Source organism: Halichoerus grypus, chromosome 7 (assembly GCF_964656455.1).
Source record: "Halichoerus grypus chromosome 7, mHalGry1.hap1.1, whole genome shotgun sequence".
NCBI lineage: Eukaryota > Metazoa > Chordata > Mammalia > Carnivora > Phocidae > Halichoerus > Halichoerus grypus.
In genome coordinates, this window is record NC_135718.1 from 11,616,119 (window position 1) to 11,632,089 (window position 15,971).

The 15,971-nt window shown below is 42.8% G+C and overlaps 1 protein-coding gene across 3 annotated transcripts in view; it reads right to left on the reverse strand.

Annotated features, from left to right (window-relative positions):
• The window catches only part of INPP5F (inositol polyphosphate-5-phosphatase F), an 83,800-nt gene extending 69,339 nt beyond the window's left edge, over positions 1–14,461 (reverse strand). Inside the window, exon 1 of one of the 3 annotated variants that reach the window (XM_036123805.2) lies at positions 14,125–14,440. In XM_036123805.2, coding sequence (XP_035979698.1) covers positions 14,125–14,221 — 97 coding nt within the window. In that variant the 5' untranslated portion in view covers positions 14,222–14,440. Of the gene's footprint in view, positions 1–14,124 lie in introns of all 3 variants that reach the window. The other 2 variants (XM_078077060.1, XM_078077059.1) reach the window with 2 other exon arrangements.
• Positions 14,462–15,971: the final 1,510 nt, after the last annotated feature.

A 15,971-nucleotide genomic window follows, 5' to 3' on the forward strand; every position in this document is an offset into this window, starting at 1 on the left:
ATGTTCTGGAGTGTAATACCCTCATCTTACATTTGTATAGGGCTTTCAGCTCACCAACATCATTCCAGCTGCATAAGCCAGAACCTGGGAGACATCCAAAATGCTTTTCTTCCTCCCCAAGTCCTATTGATTTTCCCCTCAATATCTGATAAATGTTTCACTTCTCTCCAACCCCACTGCCACTATCCTTGCCCAGGGCAAGACCTCCCCCATCTGGATCATTCAAAACACTGTCAGCCCTACATCTGGCAGGCTGCTTAACACATAATAGGCACGCAAATATGTACTGAATGCAGGGAGGACTCTAGACAGTTTGGTGCTGTGGGGTGGAGAGCTAGCTGTAAGGAGGAAGCTGAAGAACTATACAGGGACCACTCCGGGGGGACAACAGAGAATAAACGCAGCAGCCGTTCTGTCCAGACGGGGCAGATTTGCACAGGAGATTGAATGTGAGGACCAGTGTGTAGAGGATGGACATAAGAGGGCGGGCCTAACGCCAGAGATCCAGGTGACAGGACAGGGCCAGGTGCACAAGGGCAGCCTGGGCAGACGCTGGAACCAGACTAGACAGAGTCTGCAGATGTGGGCACAGTGAGGGTACCTACCGCCTGCTCTCTGTGCCCCAGGTGAAGAGCCTCAGCTCCACTGCACTCTCTGAACGCCTCTCGGCCACAGCTCCTCTGCTGTAAGTGGAAATTCCATCTAACTTGCAGGGTTTGTAATAAGCATCAAATGAGAGAATTATGCAAAAGTGCCCAACACAATGTCTGGCACATAAACATTCAGTAACCTTTAGTTCAAGTTGGGAAATGTATAGGTGTTTAGAATTCCAGGTTCCCACCACTCAAATATCTCCAAGATATTTATTTCAGGGGTCTACATATGGATTTTGTTAAAGAGGAAAGGAGAAAAGAAAAACAAAACTTCAAAATGTTTTTACTTATTAAATCTTATGGCAGGACCATAATTCCTGAAAGCCTTCTCAGAGTAATAGATGTTTTATGAAAATATCTCAATGCCTAGATATGCCCCAGAATCCCGTTTCCTCAGAACATGAAACACGGACCCATAGGTCTGAGCAGCTCACAACTAGGCATCCGGTCTCGGTCCCAGTAACCCATTTGGGTCCAAACGGCAAACTGAGCACGAGAGCCAGCTTCCTCCCTTCCCCTAGATCCTCTACACACAGGAGAGAGGGAGAATCTAGAAGAGGTAAAATCTAAAAGGAGGTAAAAATATACTCGGGGAAAAGACACGAATATTTGGTACGCTTTCATTATGTATGTGAAAATAAGTACTGGGTCCTAAATCATGAGAAACCACAGAAAAATAATAAACAGAATGTATAACTTTTAATTAGCAACAGAAAGACACCTGCCGAAAATTCAAGCTATCCAGTGGAAGATGAAGATAGTGGTAGGAAAAAGAAAAAACAACAAACCACATACACACAATAAATGGAAAACATAAATAAAAGGTAGAAATAACTCCTAATATACTAATAACTAAAATAAATGTATAGTTTTGGGGCGCCTGGGTGGCTCAGTTGTTAAGCATCTGCCTTCGGCGCAGGTCATGATCCCAGGGTCCTGGAATCAAGCCCCGCATCGGGCTCCCTGCTCCGCGGGAAGCCTGCTTCTCCCTCTACCTCTCCCCCTGCTTGTGTTCCCTCTCTCACTGTGTCTCTGTCAAATAAATAAATAAAATCTTAAAAAAAAAATAAAAATAAATGTACAGTTTCAACTAACCACTTAAAGGAGAGACTTAAGTCTCAACCTCTCAGTTTATTTAATTCTATGCCTGTTTTATTCATCACTGGTAGCAGGCACTCATTTAATAGTTATTGAACCAAATGAATGAATAATTAAGTAAAAGTAAGCATGAAAGATTGAAATGGAAAATGGATTTCTCCTACCAACTGCTTATCTTCAATGACATTTAATAAGCCTAACATCTTGTTTTTACTGTTTTTAAAGGAAGCCCCAAAAGACCAGTCTTTTCCAATACGGCGCTTTTAATACTAAAAGCATTTATCTTTCAATAAATATAATAAATAATGCAGTGTGATTTCTTGCAATGGAAGACTTACCTGAAAACTCGAGGAAACTTTAAATTATCTTAAAAGGTCTAGCAGGGGCACATGGCTTCCCTTGCCCATATAAAGACGAGACAAAACAACAGAGGGAGGCCGAAACGGGCAATGTAACTGGCACAAGAAGGGAGTGTAGTGTCGTCTCTCTAAACCGTTGGGACTCTGTTGCCTGGTACAGCACCTTGCACACAGCTCGCTTCAAAATGTGTGTTTTTTTTTAACCTGTTAACTCTTCACTAAGGAAATAAAAGGTGGTATTAGCAGAGTTTGTGTGTACAGAGGACGCATGTAGATATTAGTCTGAGCAGACATGGCAACTACACTCGGTAATGGACACCTTGTGACCAGTATTAATGGCCACTCTGGAGGCAGAAGGCAGTGGCTTGGCAGAGAGCGGGACCAGTGGGCTTCTAGCATCCTTCCACAAACAACAGCCCTGTAATGGATCTGCTCCAACAACATATTGCTTCCTAATCTTTCCTTCAAAAGGTACAGTCCCATGTGTCATGCGAATTTGAAAGAGAAACATTTCAAATTTGCAAATAGGTTTTAAAATTTAGGAATTTCAAAGTTATCTAGTAGAGTTGCTTACAAATTACTAAAGTATAGCACTTTAGAAATAATGTCAAATTTGGGGCGCCTGGGTGGCTCAGTCGTTAAGCGTCTGCCTTCGGCTCAGGTCATGATCCCAGGGTCCTGGGATCGAGCCCCGCATCAGGCTCCCTGCTCAGTGGGAAGCCTGCTTCTCCCTCTCCCACTCCCCCTGCTTGTGTTCCCTCTCTCGTTGTGTCTCTCTCTGTCAAATAAATAAATAAAATCTTTAAAAAAAAAAAAAAGAAAGAATGTCAAATTTAAATTAATGAAATAATTAAAGTAACATACACCCGAAGACATTTGGGTATTTTGTCATAGCTCAATTGTTTGACCCATTAGGTCAACATTTCCACTCTTATTTCGGACCCATTTGGCAGTACATGGCTTCTATTTTCACATGTCCTCCTCTTCCTGGTACACAGAAAACAAGTGATTAAATATGGTACGCCTGCAGAGCGCATGAGTCATTCATTCCAAGAGCCCAGAGTGACTGGCACTCCCTCAGCCCAAGATAAGCCTGGGGTCTCACACATCTACTGAAGTTTATGGGCAGTTTCACTTGTGTCTTTAAGAAGAAAAAAAAAAAAGCTGCTAGAGTATGCATAAATAATCAGACCCAAGTTTCACTTCCTGCTAAAGACAAAGGATATTATTGCTCTGAAAAGACAATCACCAACACCAAAGTCAAATAGATGAGGACAAGGGTTCTAACACGAGGAACTGAAAGTTCCCATCGTTAGTTCATGCTTCAGTTCTTAAAATTTAATTAAGCAGGGAAAACAGGTTAGGGAATCATTTGACTCAGGTGCCATCTTATAAATGCAAAGTTTGATACACATTTTTTTTTAACTCTCTAATGGTAATTATTTTCCAGCATTCAGCAAGCTAAAAAGCTAACCCAATTTAGAAGTTCTAGCAGCTGGTGATTTCCCAGTATGAATTCTAACTCAATGGTTGCTGATCCTGGCTTTTCAGGATCATCATCTGGGAGATTTAGAAAATGCGGATGCCTAGGCCCCACCCCTTCAGAGAGAGTGACTCAGTTGGTTAGGGTGGGGTCCTGGCACAGGTATTTTGTTAATCTCCCCCAGGTGATCTAATGTGCCAGCAGATTGAGAATTACTGGTCTAAGGGATTGTAAGTTACTGGGTGGAACCTGCATTAGTAATTTTATCAGTTTGATTCATAGATGATGCCCGCGCCATGTAGGAGTTAAAACACTTTCATGAAATAAAGTACTATGAACTGCATAAAGATCTCATAACATAGTTGGCATAAAAGCTGATCTAAGGGGCGCCTGGGTGGCTCAGTCGTTAAGCGTCTGCCTTCGGCTCAGGTCATGATCCCAGGGTCCTAGGATCCAGCCCCGCATCAGGCTCCCTGTACTGCGGGAAGCCTGCTTCTCCCTCTCCCACTCCCCCTGCTTGTGTTCCCTCTCTCGCTGTGTCTCTGTCAAATAAATAAATAAAATCTTAAAAAAAAAAAAAAAAAGCTGATCTAAACTAGCGTAAAGAAATATTTCAAAAAATAACCCTAAGAATACTTAAAAGATGAGAGCCACTATTTAGTAAAGGGATCTTAAGAATTTCTACACTTTTCTATTAAAACAGGGATCTAATTATGGTGCGGTGACAGAGCTACAAAGTTTTGACCATGATCATGAAGGATATCAGAAATTGTTTTTTAACCTCTACAATAACCAATCTAAAAATTGTTATGATTCTCTGACATGTAAAGTCCCAATTGTCACATCTCAAGAAAAGGCCAGTGCAACTCAAAAAAGAACAGAGGACAATCAAAGAAAAAAAAGACTTTTGTGAAAGGTCAGATGCTATAATCAGGTTCTGAGAGGACCTGCTGGAAATGTATAAAATTATGGAAGGCATGGACTTCACAGTGCATTCAGAATACTAGCACAGGAGACACATGTTTAAAAGACATGGCTTGAGAATAAATGAAGGCAAGTACAGTTTAAATTACAATTTTCCAAACTCATTACCTTAAGAAGCTGACAATATAGTCAGTTCAAATAAGGATTAGATAAATCCTCAAATAAAAAAACTCATAATGCATTACCCAAGGGTTGGGATAGACCCCTCACCTTCTGTGCTCCCCAAAACTGCTCTTTGATAGATCTTTCAAAAATAGGATCCTGAAAGCTAAATCAGAGCTAACAATTGGTATTTTCTTTCCTCATTTTAAAACTCTCAACCAAGATGCATAAAATTAGCACTTCAATAATTAAATAGATGCAAATTTCTCCCAGCTGGTGTTTAATTTCCTAGCCTTTCCTGAAAACTTTGTTTAAAACTCTTACTCTCTTCTATCTAGGATGGCTTGTATAGTCATTCTGCCACCATTTGTCCCCACCAACAAAAAGCTCAGCCTTCAAACCCACCATCAGGTCTAGGATTTGCCCTTCTAATTGGCCTCAGATGAAGATGCTTCTAGATCAAACACAGAGTGTGCTGTGGGTGGGAGGTAAGGAGGAGAACCTGTACTATTTTAGTCTGGCCATTAGGCACGACTCATTCTCATAAACCTTTTTTGCTTTTTTTCTTTTTTTTGAGTACCCAATTAGAATGAAGTCATGATGCACACACAGAGTTACGTCTGCCAAGAAAAAAAAGTCCATAAAAGTCTACTAGTGTATACAGCTAGTTTTTTTCCAGGACTTTCCACTCTTACAGAGAGAAGCAATCAGACTATTAAGAGCTGGAAGAAACTTCGCAGAATCAAATAAAAGAGCACCTTTCTTCCCATTTTCTTTATTAGGAAGAAAAACGGATTTTCACCACCTTGAAAAAAAAGACAACACTAAAACCTCAAACTTTAATACCCAACCCAAGCCTCCCAGCAGAACTGGGCCTTAAGCTCTGTCACAGCATCTGTCACTCTAGAATGCTGCGTATGTCTCTCCCCCACTGGACCACAGCCTCAGCTACAGGGTACAGTGCTTTAGCCACCTTTTTCTTTGGCACACTGCCCAGCAAACAGGTCTTCAATAAATGTTTAAAGAATAAACGACTTCACAGAATTTCAGACTGAATAGAATTTGGAAGGAGAAAGAAACAGAACACAAAATTACAGGGAGGAAATGAGGCTGCTTCTTTGCAAAAAGGGAGTTCAGGTGGTCCCCCACTCACAATGGTCTGACTTATGACTTTTTGACTTTACAATGGTGCAAAAGCAATATTCATGCAGTAGAAACTGTATTCTGAATTTTAAATGTTGATTTTTTTCCTGGGCTAGTGTTATGCCAATATCATATGCTCATGATGCTGGGCAGCCCTGGCTACCTGTAGCTCCCAGTCAGCCATGTGATCCCAAGGGTAAACAACCCACACCCTTAACAACCATTCTGTACCCATACAACCATTCTGTTTTCACTTTCAGTGCAGTATTCAATAAATTACAGGAGGCATTCAACACGTGATTATAAAATAGGCTTTGCATTAGGTGATTTTGCCTAACTGTAGGCTAACTGAAGTGCTCTGAGCACATTCAAGGCAGGCTAGGCTAAGCTATGTTTGGTAGGCTAGGTGTGTTAATGCACTTTTGACTTACAATATTTTCAACTTACACTGGGTTATCAGGATGTTACTCCATAAGTCAAGTGAGATGTGCACTGGAAAGAGGTAAAGGGGAATAAATGAAATAGCTACTAGAGATGAATCCTGGAAGCCAAGAAGCACAACTGCCCAGAAGGAAGAGTAGCAAACTATTGCTCTGCTCAACAATTTGGTCTGTCGCCCGAGGGTGGGGGGATGTATATGTGCCTGAAATAAGAATGTATATACCTGGCATAAAAACAATGTATAATGATATTCAGAAGCGTCATTAATATTACACATGCAAACTACTAAAATTAAAAAAAGCATTATGGCAGTGTTTACATTTCCTAATACTTCTGATCTTGTGACTGTTCCAAATTATATATATTGACCATTGCAGAAACTGTGAAATTTGAAGTTCAGTGTAAGTGAAAAGTGTTTAAAAAAAAAAGCCTGGGGCGCCTAGGTGGTTCAGTCGTTAAGCGTCTGCCTGCGGCTCAGGTCATGATCCCAGGGTCCTGGGATCGAGCCCCGCATCGGGATCCATGCTCCGCGGGAAGCCTGCTTCTCCCTCTCCCACTCCCCCTGCTTGTGTTCCCTCTCTCGCTGTGTCTCTGTCAAATAAATAAATAAAATCTTTAAAAAAAAAAAAAAAAAAGACTCATAAAGAAAATGTACTTTTAAATATCCCACTATCAAGTTAAAGACATGCATGGTTAAACTTGAATGAACCTGAAATAAAATGAATTAACTTAAAAGAAAAAACAACAAGAAACACTGACCTAAAATCAACCTGTATTTCATTCAACCAGCCTTACCAAAGAAAGCACACAGGAGTGGATGCTTTTTTTGTGAATGAGAGCAGTTTCTTTAAGGGTCTCACAGCAACCGGAAAATGAGTCATCCTAACAGAGCATGGGATTTAATTAAGATCCTACCAGTATGTGTTGTGATAGTACTATAATGCTAAACGTTCAGTGTTTATCATCAATTCTAAAATACTACTTAACATATTATCAACAGCTACTGATAATTTTAAAAATGTATTATTTCTTTATTTTGTTAAATATACTCCCAATGTTCTTCTCAGCTCAATTATGGTCAGTTAATACATAATGATTATAACTTAGACTAGCTAACAAGTAATTATTTGCTAGGGGTTCTAGGACATTGCTGTTACTTCTCAGGGCTCGTGTTTGCAAGGTTAGATTTTTAAAGGTTACATTTTAAAACAGTTGAACAGAAATAGACCAGTTTACAGTTTATTCATAGAAAAATAGTAATACATCTTACAAAGATCTAACACATTTAAATCCCCATGAGACCACACCAAAGTCAGACTACGGCTCTGAGAATCCACACAATCAACGGCACAAACTAGTTTGATTTTCCAATAGTCTAGTATCTATCTGCAAATACATCAATCACCTAATTTTGTTATAAATCACAAGGAACAAATTCAGCAACAAGTGGTTTTGTTTTGTTTTGTTTTTGCTTAAGGGCCAGTTGGAGAAAAATAAAAATGTCTTTATATCCCATTTATTTTCATTCAAAAAGAGATTTATTGAATCCCAGACTTAAAAGTTAGATTTCCCCCCCTTTATGAGTAAAATGAAAATGAGAACGGGTTTTTTTTGGTTGGCAAGACAGGCAGTGTTCTGGTTTTCAGTTCTTACATTCTCTGTTTAATCCTCCCAATAGCCCCTTTGCTGCTCAAGATACACAGGGTTGACCAGGGACTAGAATCATTTCAATTCATTCAATACAATTTTTATAGAACACCTGCTACAGGCCAGGTGCTAGGGAAATGGTGAAAAATCTACACCCCCTTCTCCTTACTGGGGCTGAGGTAGGCTGGGCAGTTAGGACAAAGGGGAGTCATGCTGCTGGGCATCCGGGAGCTGCACGAATGCCTCCAAATTTCTGAAACACCAAGCTGTCAGGGCTCCCTGGTTTCTGGCACCTGAATGCTCTGACCTAAAAGGCCTTGACATGCCTCTTCTCTGACCAGACTTTGGCAAGTCCTGGCATCTGCTGGCTCAGGCCTGGTCGGAACACAAGCGTCTAGGAACCAGTGACCCTACAAAGGTTCTGGCCCGCTTTGAAGGTGGTTGTCCTGAAGACCTTCTCTCCTCCACTCCCTCTCTACTTTATGTGCTCTGCAAGGATGCCTGTGAAATTGGATCCAGGACTCTTTACAGACTGGGAAAGGCTTCGGGTTGCTCATCACTGGCTGAACTAGTTACCAGTCAGTACATATCAATGTTTCTGCTCCAAGATCTACCCTGTATCTAGTCCCTTCCCAAACTGCATCTGTTCTAAAAACTTAAGAGAAACCTGATAAACTGACCATAACTTGGAAAAACCACTGGGCAATCTATTCTATAACAACATTCCCTGTAACTACGTAGACTAATTTTGCAACAAGGAGTCAGGGCAAGGGGTAGGGTCAAAGAACCAACCAGGAGTCCCTTTATCAGCCTTTCGTTCTATATAGATCCTTTCTCAATATGCATGCTTTGACATTTGAGGCTTTTTTATTTTCTCCATACACTACCCTATAATGAATATGATAGCTAAAGGTACATTTCAGATATTACCCATAAAAATATAAATCCTATAACTGTAGTCAAGAAGGTAGAAAGGTTTATAAAACGTTTTTGTCGGAAAATTTGGCTTTGGAGTCATATACTGGATTAGAAGCCTTATTCTCTTACTCTGTGAACCTGGACAAGTCACTTCTCTGTGCCTCAGCTTCCTCACCTATAAAATGAGGTTAATAATAAAATCCTCCTCCTGATGTTTATTGTGGGGATGAAATGAAACAGTACATATCGAGGGCTTAGAACAGTATCTGATTCAGAAAAATGCTCAGTACATAAAAGCTATTGCTATTACTACTATTAATCTCAGTTGACAATGTAGACAACAGAATATACACAAAAACTTCCCCGAATCTGTACTACTTGATTGCAAATGTAATCAGTCATGTTAGACTGGTTTTTTTTTAAGCTAAAGAAGGTGGGGGTTACTTTAGAAAGAGGGGTCTTTTCTACCTTGCATGCATCAATGTTCATAATAATAAATGTACAATCAACCTAACTGCTATCCTGTTAGAAATAAAAAATATGGGAGAAAAGCAGTTTGGGGTATAAAACTGCTAAGCCATTTAAAAGAAACTGAAGACTAAAGACACCAGGAAAAAACCTAGTTATTCAACAAAATGGTTAAAAATATTTTTACAATAGATTTAATAATCAATTTTTAAAAAGATTTTATTTATTTATTCCAGAGAGAGAGAGAGAGCACGCGCTCGCGCTAGCGGGAGTAAGAGCAGAGGGAAAGGGACAACCAGACTCTGCACCGAGCACGGAGCTTGATCCCACAATCCCAAGATCATGACCTGAGCTGAAATCAAGAATGAGTCGCTCAACCAACGGAGCCACCCAGGCATCCCAATAATCAATTTTTAAATTAAAATGCCCTAGGGTGCCTGGGTGGCTCAGTCTGTTGGGCACCTGCGTCTGCCTTCGCTTCTGGTCATGATCTCAGGGTCCTGGGATCAGGGTCCTTGCTCAGCGGGGAGTCTGATTCTCCCTCTGCCCCTCACCCTGCTCATGCTCTCTCTCGCTCGCTCTCTCAAATAAGTAAATCTTAAAAAATAAATTAAAATGCCCTATTATGTTTTGTCATGGTAATTCGTGAATTTTTAGTAAACATGAGTTTTTAAAAAGATAAAGTTCAAAATCATTTTTTTCTAAAGTAAATACCAAATGACACTAAAAACTTTAAATAAACTGAATCTAGCTTCATAAAATACAATTCCTGAAAAGAGATAAAAGTTCTATGTGGATTTCAATTCTGTAATTTCTCACTCAGAAAAAGTTAACTTCATATGACATACTAAAAATAATTTTCATCAAATTTTTAAGGTTTCTGTGAATTCTGAGAGCTACTATTCCCTCCAAAAAAATGTTCTCTGGTATTCATCATTCAGAGTATCATATCTATAAATATAGTTTACATGCTTATGAATGTTATGTATATGACAGATGCTTTGCCATCTTTTTATGGTCACTCAGTCTCAGAATAGAATGAAGCAATACTCAGCAGGAAATTACATAACACCATCATATCAGACAAAGCCACAAGCACTTAGTGGAAGCAATTTTAAGACTAAAGAGATAAGACCATATCACCCTTCCCCAATAGTAGACTGTATTATATTCCTTTTTAAGTCTTTAAATTATAATCCTTATTCTCAGATAGTAAAACACCACTCTCAGGAGTTTATTGAATATTCACACAGAGTTTTACCATTTTCCCTGGTAGAAAATAAAACAATCTCCCGTAGTTATTACCCTGCAAAGGACATAAGCATCCACCAAAAAGCAGTTGCTATATATGAACGCAGACTCCTCACTACCCTTAAGAAATGGAAAAACCAGAAAAAAATAACAGTACTCAAGTGTTTAGCTAGAAGAAAAAACTGAAAAAATTAAAACACTATTAAAGAAGAAAATAAGGAATACTACCACAAAGATTAAAAAAAAAAGTGATGCTAAATCAGAAAAATAACACAAGTGGAAATTCACCTTTCCTCATATTTACTTCCTCACCCAGCTGGACAGAGATTTTCTGCCCCAATTAGAAGATATTCTAAAACAGGGCCTAAAATTAATATTAAGCATAACACAACATCCTACTTTTATGGCAATGATACTACTGAGAAAAAACTTGGACTTTAGCTCAACTCACACAAAAAGGCCTTCTTCCTCCTAACCACTCTAAAGCCCAGATACCAAGATGAGTACATACGGTCCTTGCCTTGGAGAATGCATGAGCAAGCCAACTATTATCATAGGATGATGCAGTATGGGCTATAAGTGTGCACTAGGCATAAAAAGCACTTGGAAACACGATAAAGGTGACCAATAATTCTGCCGTAGGGATGTGGGCTAGGGTGAGCACAGTATCTGAGCTGGGTCTCACAGAATAAATTAGGCAGGAAAAGGGGCTGACAAACATTCCAGGCTAAGGAAATGGTCTATAAATATCAATAGCGATTCTTCCGATATCTCTAGGAAAAAGAAAAGTTCAACAGCCACAAACAAAAACCACAATGCTCACAGGCTTTTTGGTTTTGTAATACTGCCCTTTGGAAAACAAAAGGACTTGGTCAGTAATCTATTCAGTTAAATAGCCAATAGAAAGCAATGAGATTTTAAATGCTGTCATTACAAACAATAGCAAAACTGTCCATGAAAGCAGAGGGAAAAGATCCAATAAAATGAAGACAATATTAAATGATTCTATAGAAAAAGATCTGAAAAGCACTTATCCAATTGAAATACCATTATTAATAGTCATTCTTTAGAAAGGATCTTGAGTACTGGACAGGAAAAACTATTTGGTAAAGTTTAATGCATGGGATCCTTTATTCACTGGCTACACTTGAACACTAAAGATCAAAACAGGCTGTTACTTCAGAAACATAATGGCCTCTTCCTTCCTCCAGATTTTTGGTCGACTTCTCTCTGTGGTCTCCTATATCCTCAGAAGTGATATAAACTTAATTGCAAAGACTATAGCCATTTTATTCAGAAAAAATTTTTTAATTTGCCTTTTGATATGGACTTTGGATATACAAACAGTAATACAAATCACATGGCTTAATCCAAAATCTAGGCCCATATTACCCTGTGAATATTCCTTAAAGGCTTAAACCTGTGACTCATCTGAGCTTCTTAGCTCAGAAGTACGGGTTTCAGTAGCCTTCCACTGAAAGTTGCTAGCCAGCATCCAAGAAGAGTTGATTTACTTCACTTGAGGGGAGTAGTTTATCCCCAAGCAACCAGGATTGGAGAGCCTCCTGGTACAAGAAACAAACATAAACCAAAGAAAATGACAAATAATTCACTTAAAACCCCTCCTATTCAGAGAACTCCTGTGACCTTACCTCATTGCATGTAATTCCACTAGCTTGGTTCACCTCTGTCAACCTTAGAGGCTAAGAAAGGAAAGACTGGCCCTAGAAATGGAAATAACAAAGTCTTCCCTATTTATGTCTTAATCAACTGCCCAAATTCACAGGTGACCACCTAGAGATCTCCTGTTTCTTTACAAAACACAGTAATTCTTGTCCTCCAAGATGTACACTGAACAAACACTGAATTGGTATTGTTTTAAAAACATTTTTGTGATGTACAAGGACTCAAAAGCCCAACCCTCATTTTATAGTTGAGGAAATGAGGCACAGAAAAGGGTTCTTTCTGTCCGATGAACTGGAGATGATCTCAAGTTCCATCCAGCTGTCAAGCCCTAAGAATCTAAAGAGTTGGCTCTTTGGCAGCCTGGAGAATTCTGCAATCTACCTTTCTTCAAGGAGCATTTGAAGCCTTACCCCAACCTGGGGGCAGGGTGGTGGGGGGTGTGCCAGGCAAATGGTCAAATCAGGAAAAACAGAGAATAGAATGACTGGAGACTGGCCAAAATTATCCTATCTACAACAACTTCTGTCCCAAGATCATCAGGAACTTTATCAGGGTGCAGTCATTTCTCTTCCATTCTGAATAGAGGAAATAAAATGTAATAGCTAGAAAATACACCCAGAGCCTAGGAAAAAAATAATAAGTTCTCCTTCACTACTCTCACAAATCAACTAGCAGGTCTTCATAAGAAAGCAGTGGAACCTGCCGGAAAGTGTTCTGGAGGCTGTGAGCTCAGGCAAGTTACTCAAGTTTCACACCTGTCTTCTCACCTGAAAAAGAGAATACCACCACCTGCTTCTGTAAGGCTGTTGTGGGGATTGGGAATATATTAGGGAAAAGGTCCTTGGAAATCATCTTATACACGGGTAACAGCTGTGACGAAATGCTCATTCGGACTTTCTATACTTTTCAGTTCACAGCATGTAATCCTTGTCTCCATTACACACAAGAATTACAAGTAAGTTTTCAATGTTCTGGCCATTTCTTTAAAGAATTCTATTCTCTCACTTCTAAAGTGAAAGCTCTCTGAGATGATTAGGAAAAGGACCGGCAGCCTCAAACGGGGAGGTGCTACGGAGTCCCCCCCACAAAGGAAACCGCCCCCTGGACCCATGTCAGCTCTCTGAGGGCAGGGACTGCTCTGTTCGACTCACCGCTGTCGACCAATTTTCCTAACGCAGACTCAGGCATCTCCTAACAGCTTACATGACACCCAAACACGGCCCCACGATACACCCTGTACGACAACACTGAGTCATACGAAAGTATTAAAAGTTTAACGTTACAACGCAGTTCAGTTATAATACTAAAATCAAAGAAAAGGTGCTTTAAGTCGGGTGCCTATGAGGTAAGCAGGACGAAGTCACACCTTTAGCAATAAGGGACCTGAAACACACAGATGTCAACAGGGAGTGAACCTTCCGCAGGACTTTCCACTGAACCGGCGCGATCGTTTCTGGCCCGAGATTGGGATGGGATTCGAACCCAGAACTTGTCTCAGAGGACGTGCCAGAGCCGCTCCAGAGTGGAAGAGGCCTCTAAGGCCAGGCGGCCCTCGTCCGAACTTTCCGGCTCGGCCCCGGTCCGCTCCCCGGGGTAGCAGAGCGGATCTCGACGCGGAGGCGCGCTCGGACGGACGAGGGTCGCCGGCCCTTTGTCCCCCGCGGAGGCGCAGAGGCGAGACAGGAGCTCCCTCCCGTCAGGAAATAATGACAGCTCGAGCGCCTCCGCTCGCGCCCGCCCCGCCCCGCCCCACCCCGCGCGCCTGGGCCGCAGGCGGCGCCCGCCCGGCTGCCCCCGCCGAGGGGCGGCCGCGCCCCCTCCTCGCCCCCCGCCCCGCCCAGCCCCGCCGCGCCGGGCCGGGCCCAGGGCCACCCCGCGCCGCCAGGCTCACCGGGTCGGAGCTGGAGGCCGCCGTCGCGGCGGCTGCACCACAGCGCGCGCTCGCCCTGCTGCAGGATGTAGTGGTCCTTGGCTTGGAAGAGCTCCATGCCGGCCCCGGGCGCCGAGGGAGGAGGCGGCGGCGGCCGGGCGCGTCCGTGTCTCCGCTGCCCCCGGCCCCGGCGGCGGCGGCCCACGGGGGGCGCGCGGGGCGTCCTAGTCGGCCGGTGCCGCCGGAGTCCGCGCCTCGAGGAACAGCGACTGAGGGAGCGCCCCAGCGGCCAGGCCCGCTGGAGGAGAACGCGCACCGGCGGCGGTGGCGGCGGCGGCGGCGGCCTTGGAGGCCTCTCCCCCAGCTCCGCCCCTTGCCCGGCCCCGCCCCTGGCACCGCTCCCGGCCCCACCCCCTTCAGTGGCCACGCCCTCCGGCTTCAACCAGGCTCCTCCCCTTCCCTGTCTCCTCCGCGCGCCTCTTTCTTCTTTCCGCTCCCCTTTCTGCCTTTTCCCGCCGCCCTCTCCTCCAGCTTCTCCCGGGTTTCTCCTCCTGGCTCCTCCCCCACAGGCTCTTCCTCCCTGCTCTCCTCCTCCCCCAACCCTCCTCCCGCTCTTCCCAGGCCCCGCCCCTGGCGGGCCCGCCTTCCCTCCAGAGGCGATGGCAGGCCGAGCCCGGGCATGGCTGAGTCAGGGGCCAGCTGCCCTCATGCCCTGTAACCTATGGAGCAGAAGCTCACTCGTGGGGTCTTCCCTCCCATGCCGGCGGGTTATTCGCTCCTTTCACCAGCCCTGAGGAAAGCCCGGCCGACTCCCTACATCCAGCCTGAAACTCCCTCCTCCCCGGGCCTGAGCTGCCCGCAGAGACCCGGACCAGGAGAGCCGGGAAATGCGACCCAAGACGCTGGTTACTGGGGTCTAGCCCCAGCCAGGCTCTCCTCAGAGCAGGGCCGTCCTCTAGTTTGTATTTACTCTTAGAACCTTGTGACGTTTGACAACAGCAGGTATTCAACAAATAGACATCAACCAGGAGCATGTTAACAATAAAAAACACACAATTATTAGCACAGGGCTCTGACTAGCGAAGAAGAAGGGAGCAAAGTCCAGAAGCTATCGTGTCCCAAATTAAGCAAGATGGGTCTGAGAAGACGTCAAAAAATAAGTCATCAGTGAAGTGGAAGGGATGGAGTTGGACAAGCCCCCCCCAATATCTTTGAGCTGTCTATTTTGAAAGGCCAGTTGGTATGTTGAACATAAAAGAATATGACTTGGGAGTCAGGTCCGCAGTTCCAGGTCCAGCTCCAGGTGTGATCTAGTGCGTGATCTTGGGGAGATCTCCTGGTCTCAATGGTGGTTGAACTAAATGGCCTTTAAATTACACTCTCAGTTTTATTTATCAGTGAGTCTTGCTACTCCTATCTCTTGCATTCTGTAATGTTTTAGAAGGAAAGGAAAAAAAAAATGAGGTAGGAGACAAGAAAAGGAAGGCAATACTTTTAAGCTTCTCCTTAGATAAAAGTGAGAGAGCCCCAAAGCAGCAAGGAATTCCACATTACTAATTATTCCAGCCCACACTGATTTCTCTGCTGAATTTCCATAGCACAGAAAGACCCACGATGACAAACTGTCCTGGAATCTCTGATAAGTACCAAGCCTCCTGGACTGCCCAGACATCTTCAACATAAAGATCAAGACGAGTGATACTATATCAAATCTCTGTGATGTGACTTGGACACAGAAGATAATGGAGACAAGATTCAGTGGAACCATCAGTTTCAGATTTACTGTTGAAGTGAGCCGTATGTTGACTTTCCTCAGCAAAAATGAATAGGTAATGAGAATGACGACTGTATGTTCTACAAATTATTTT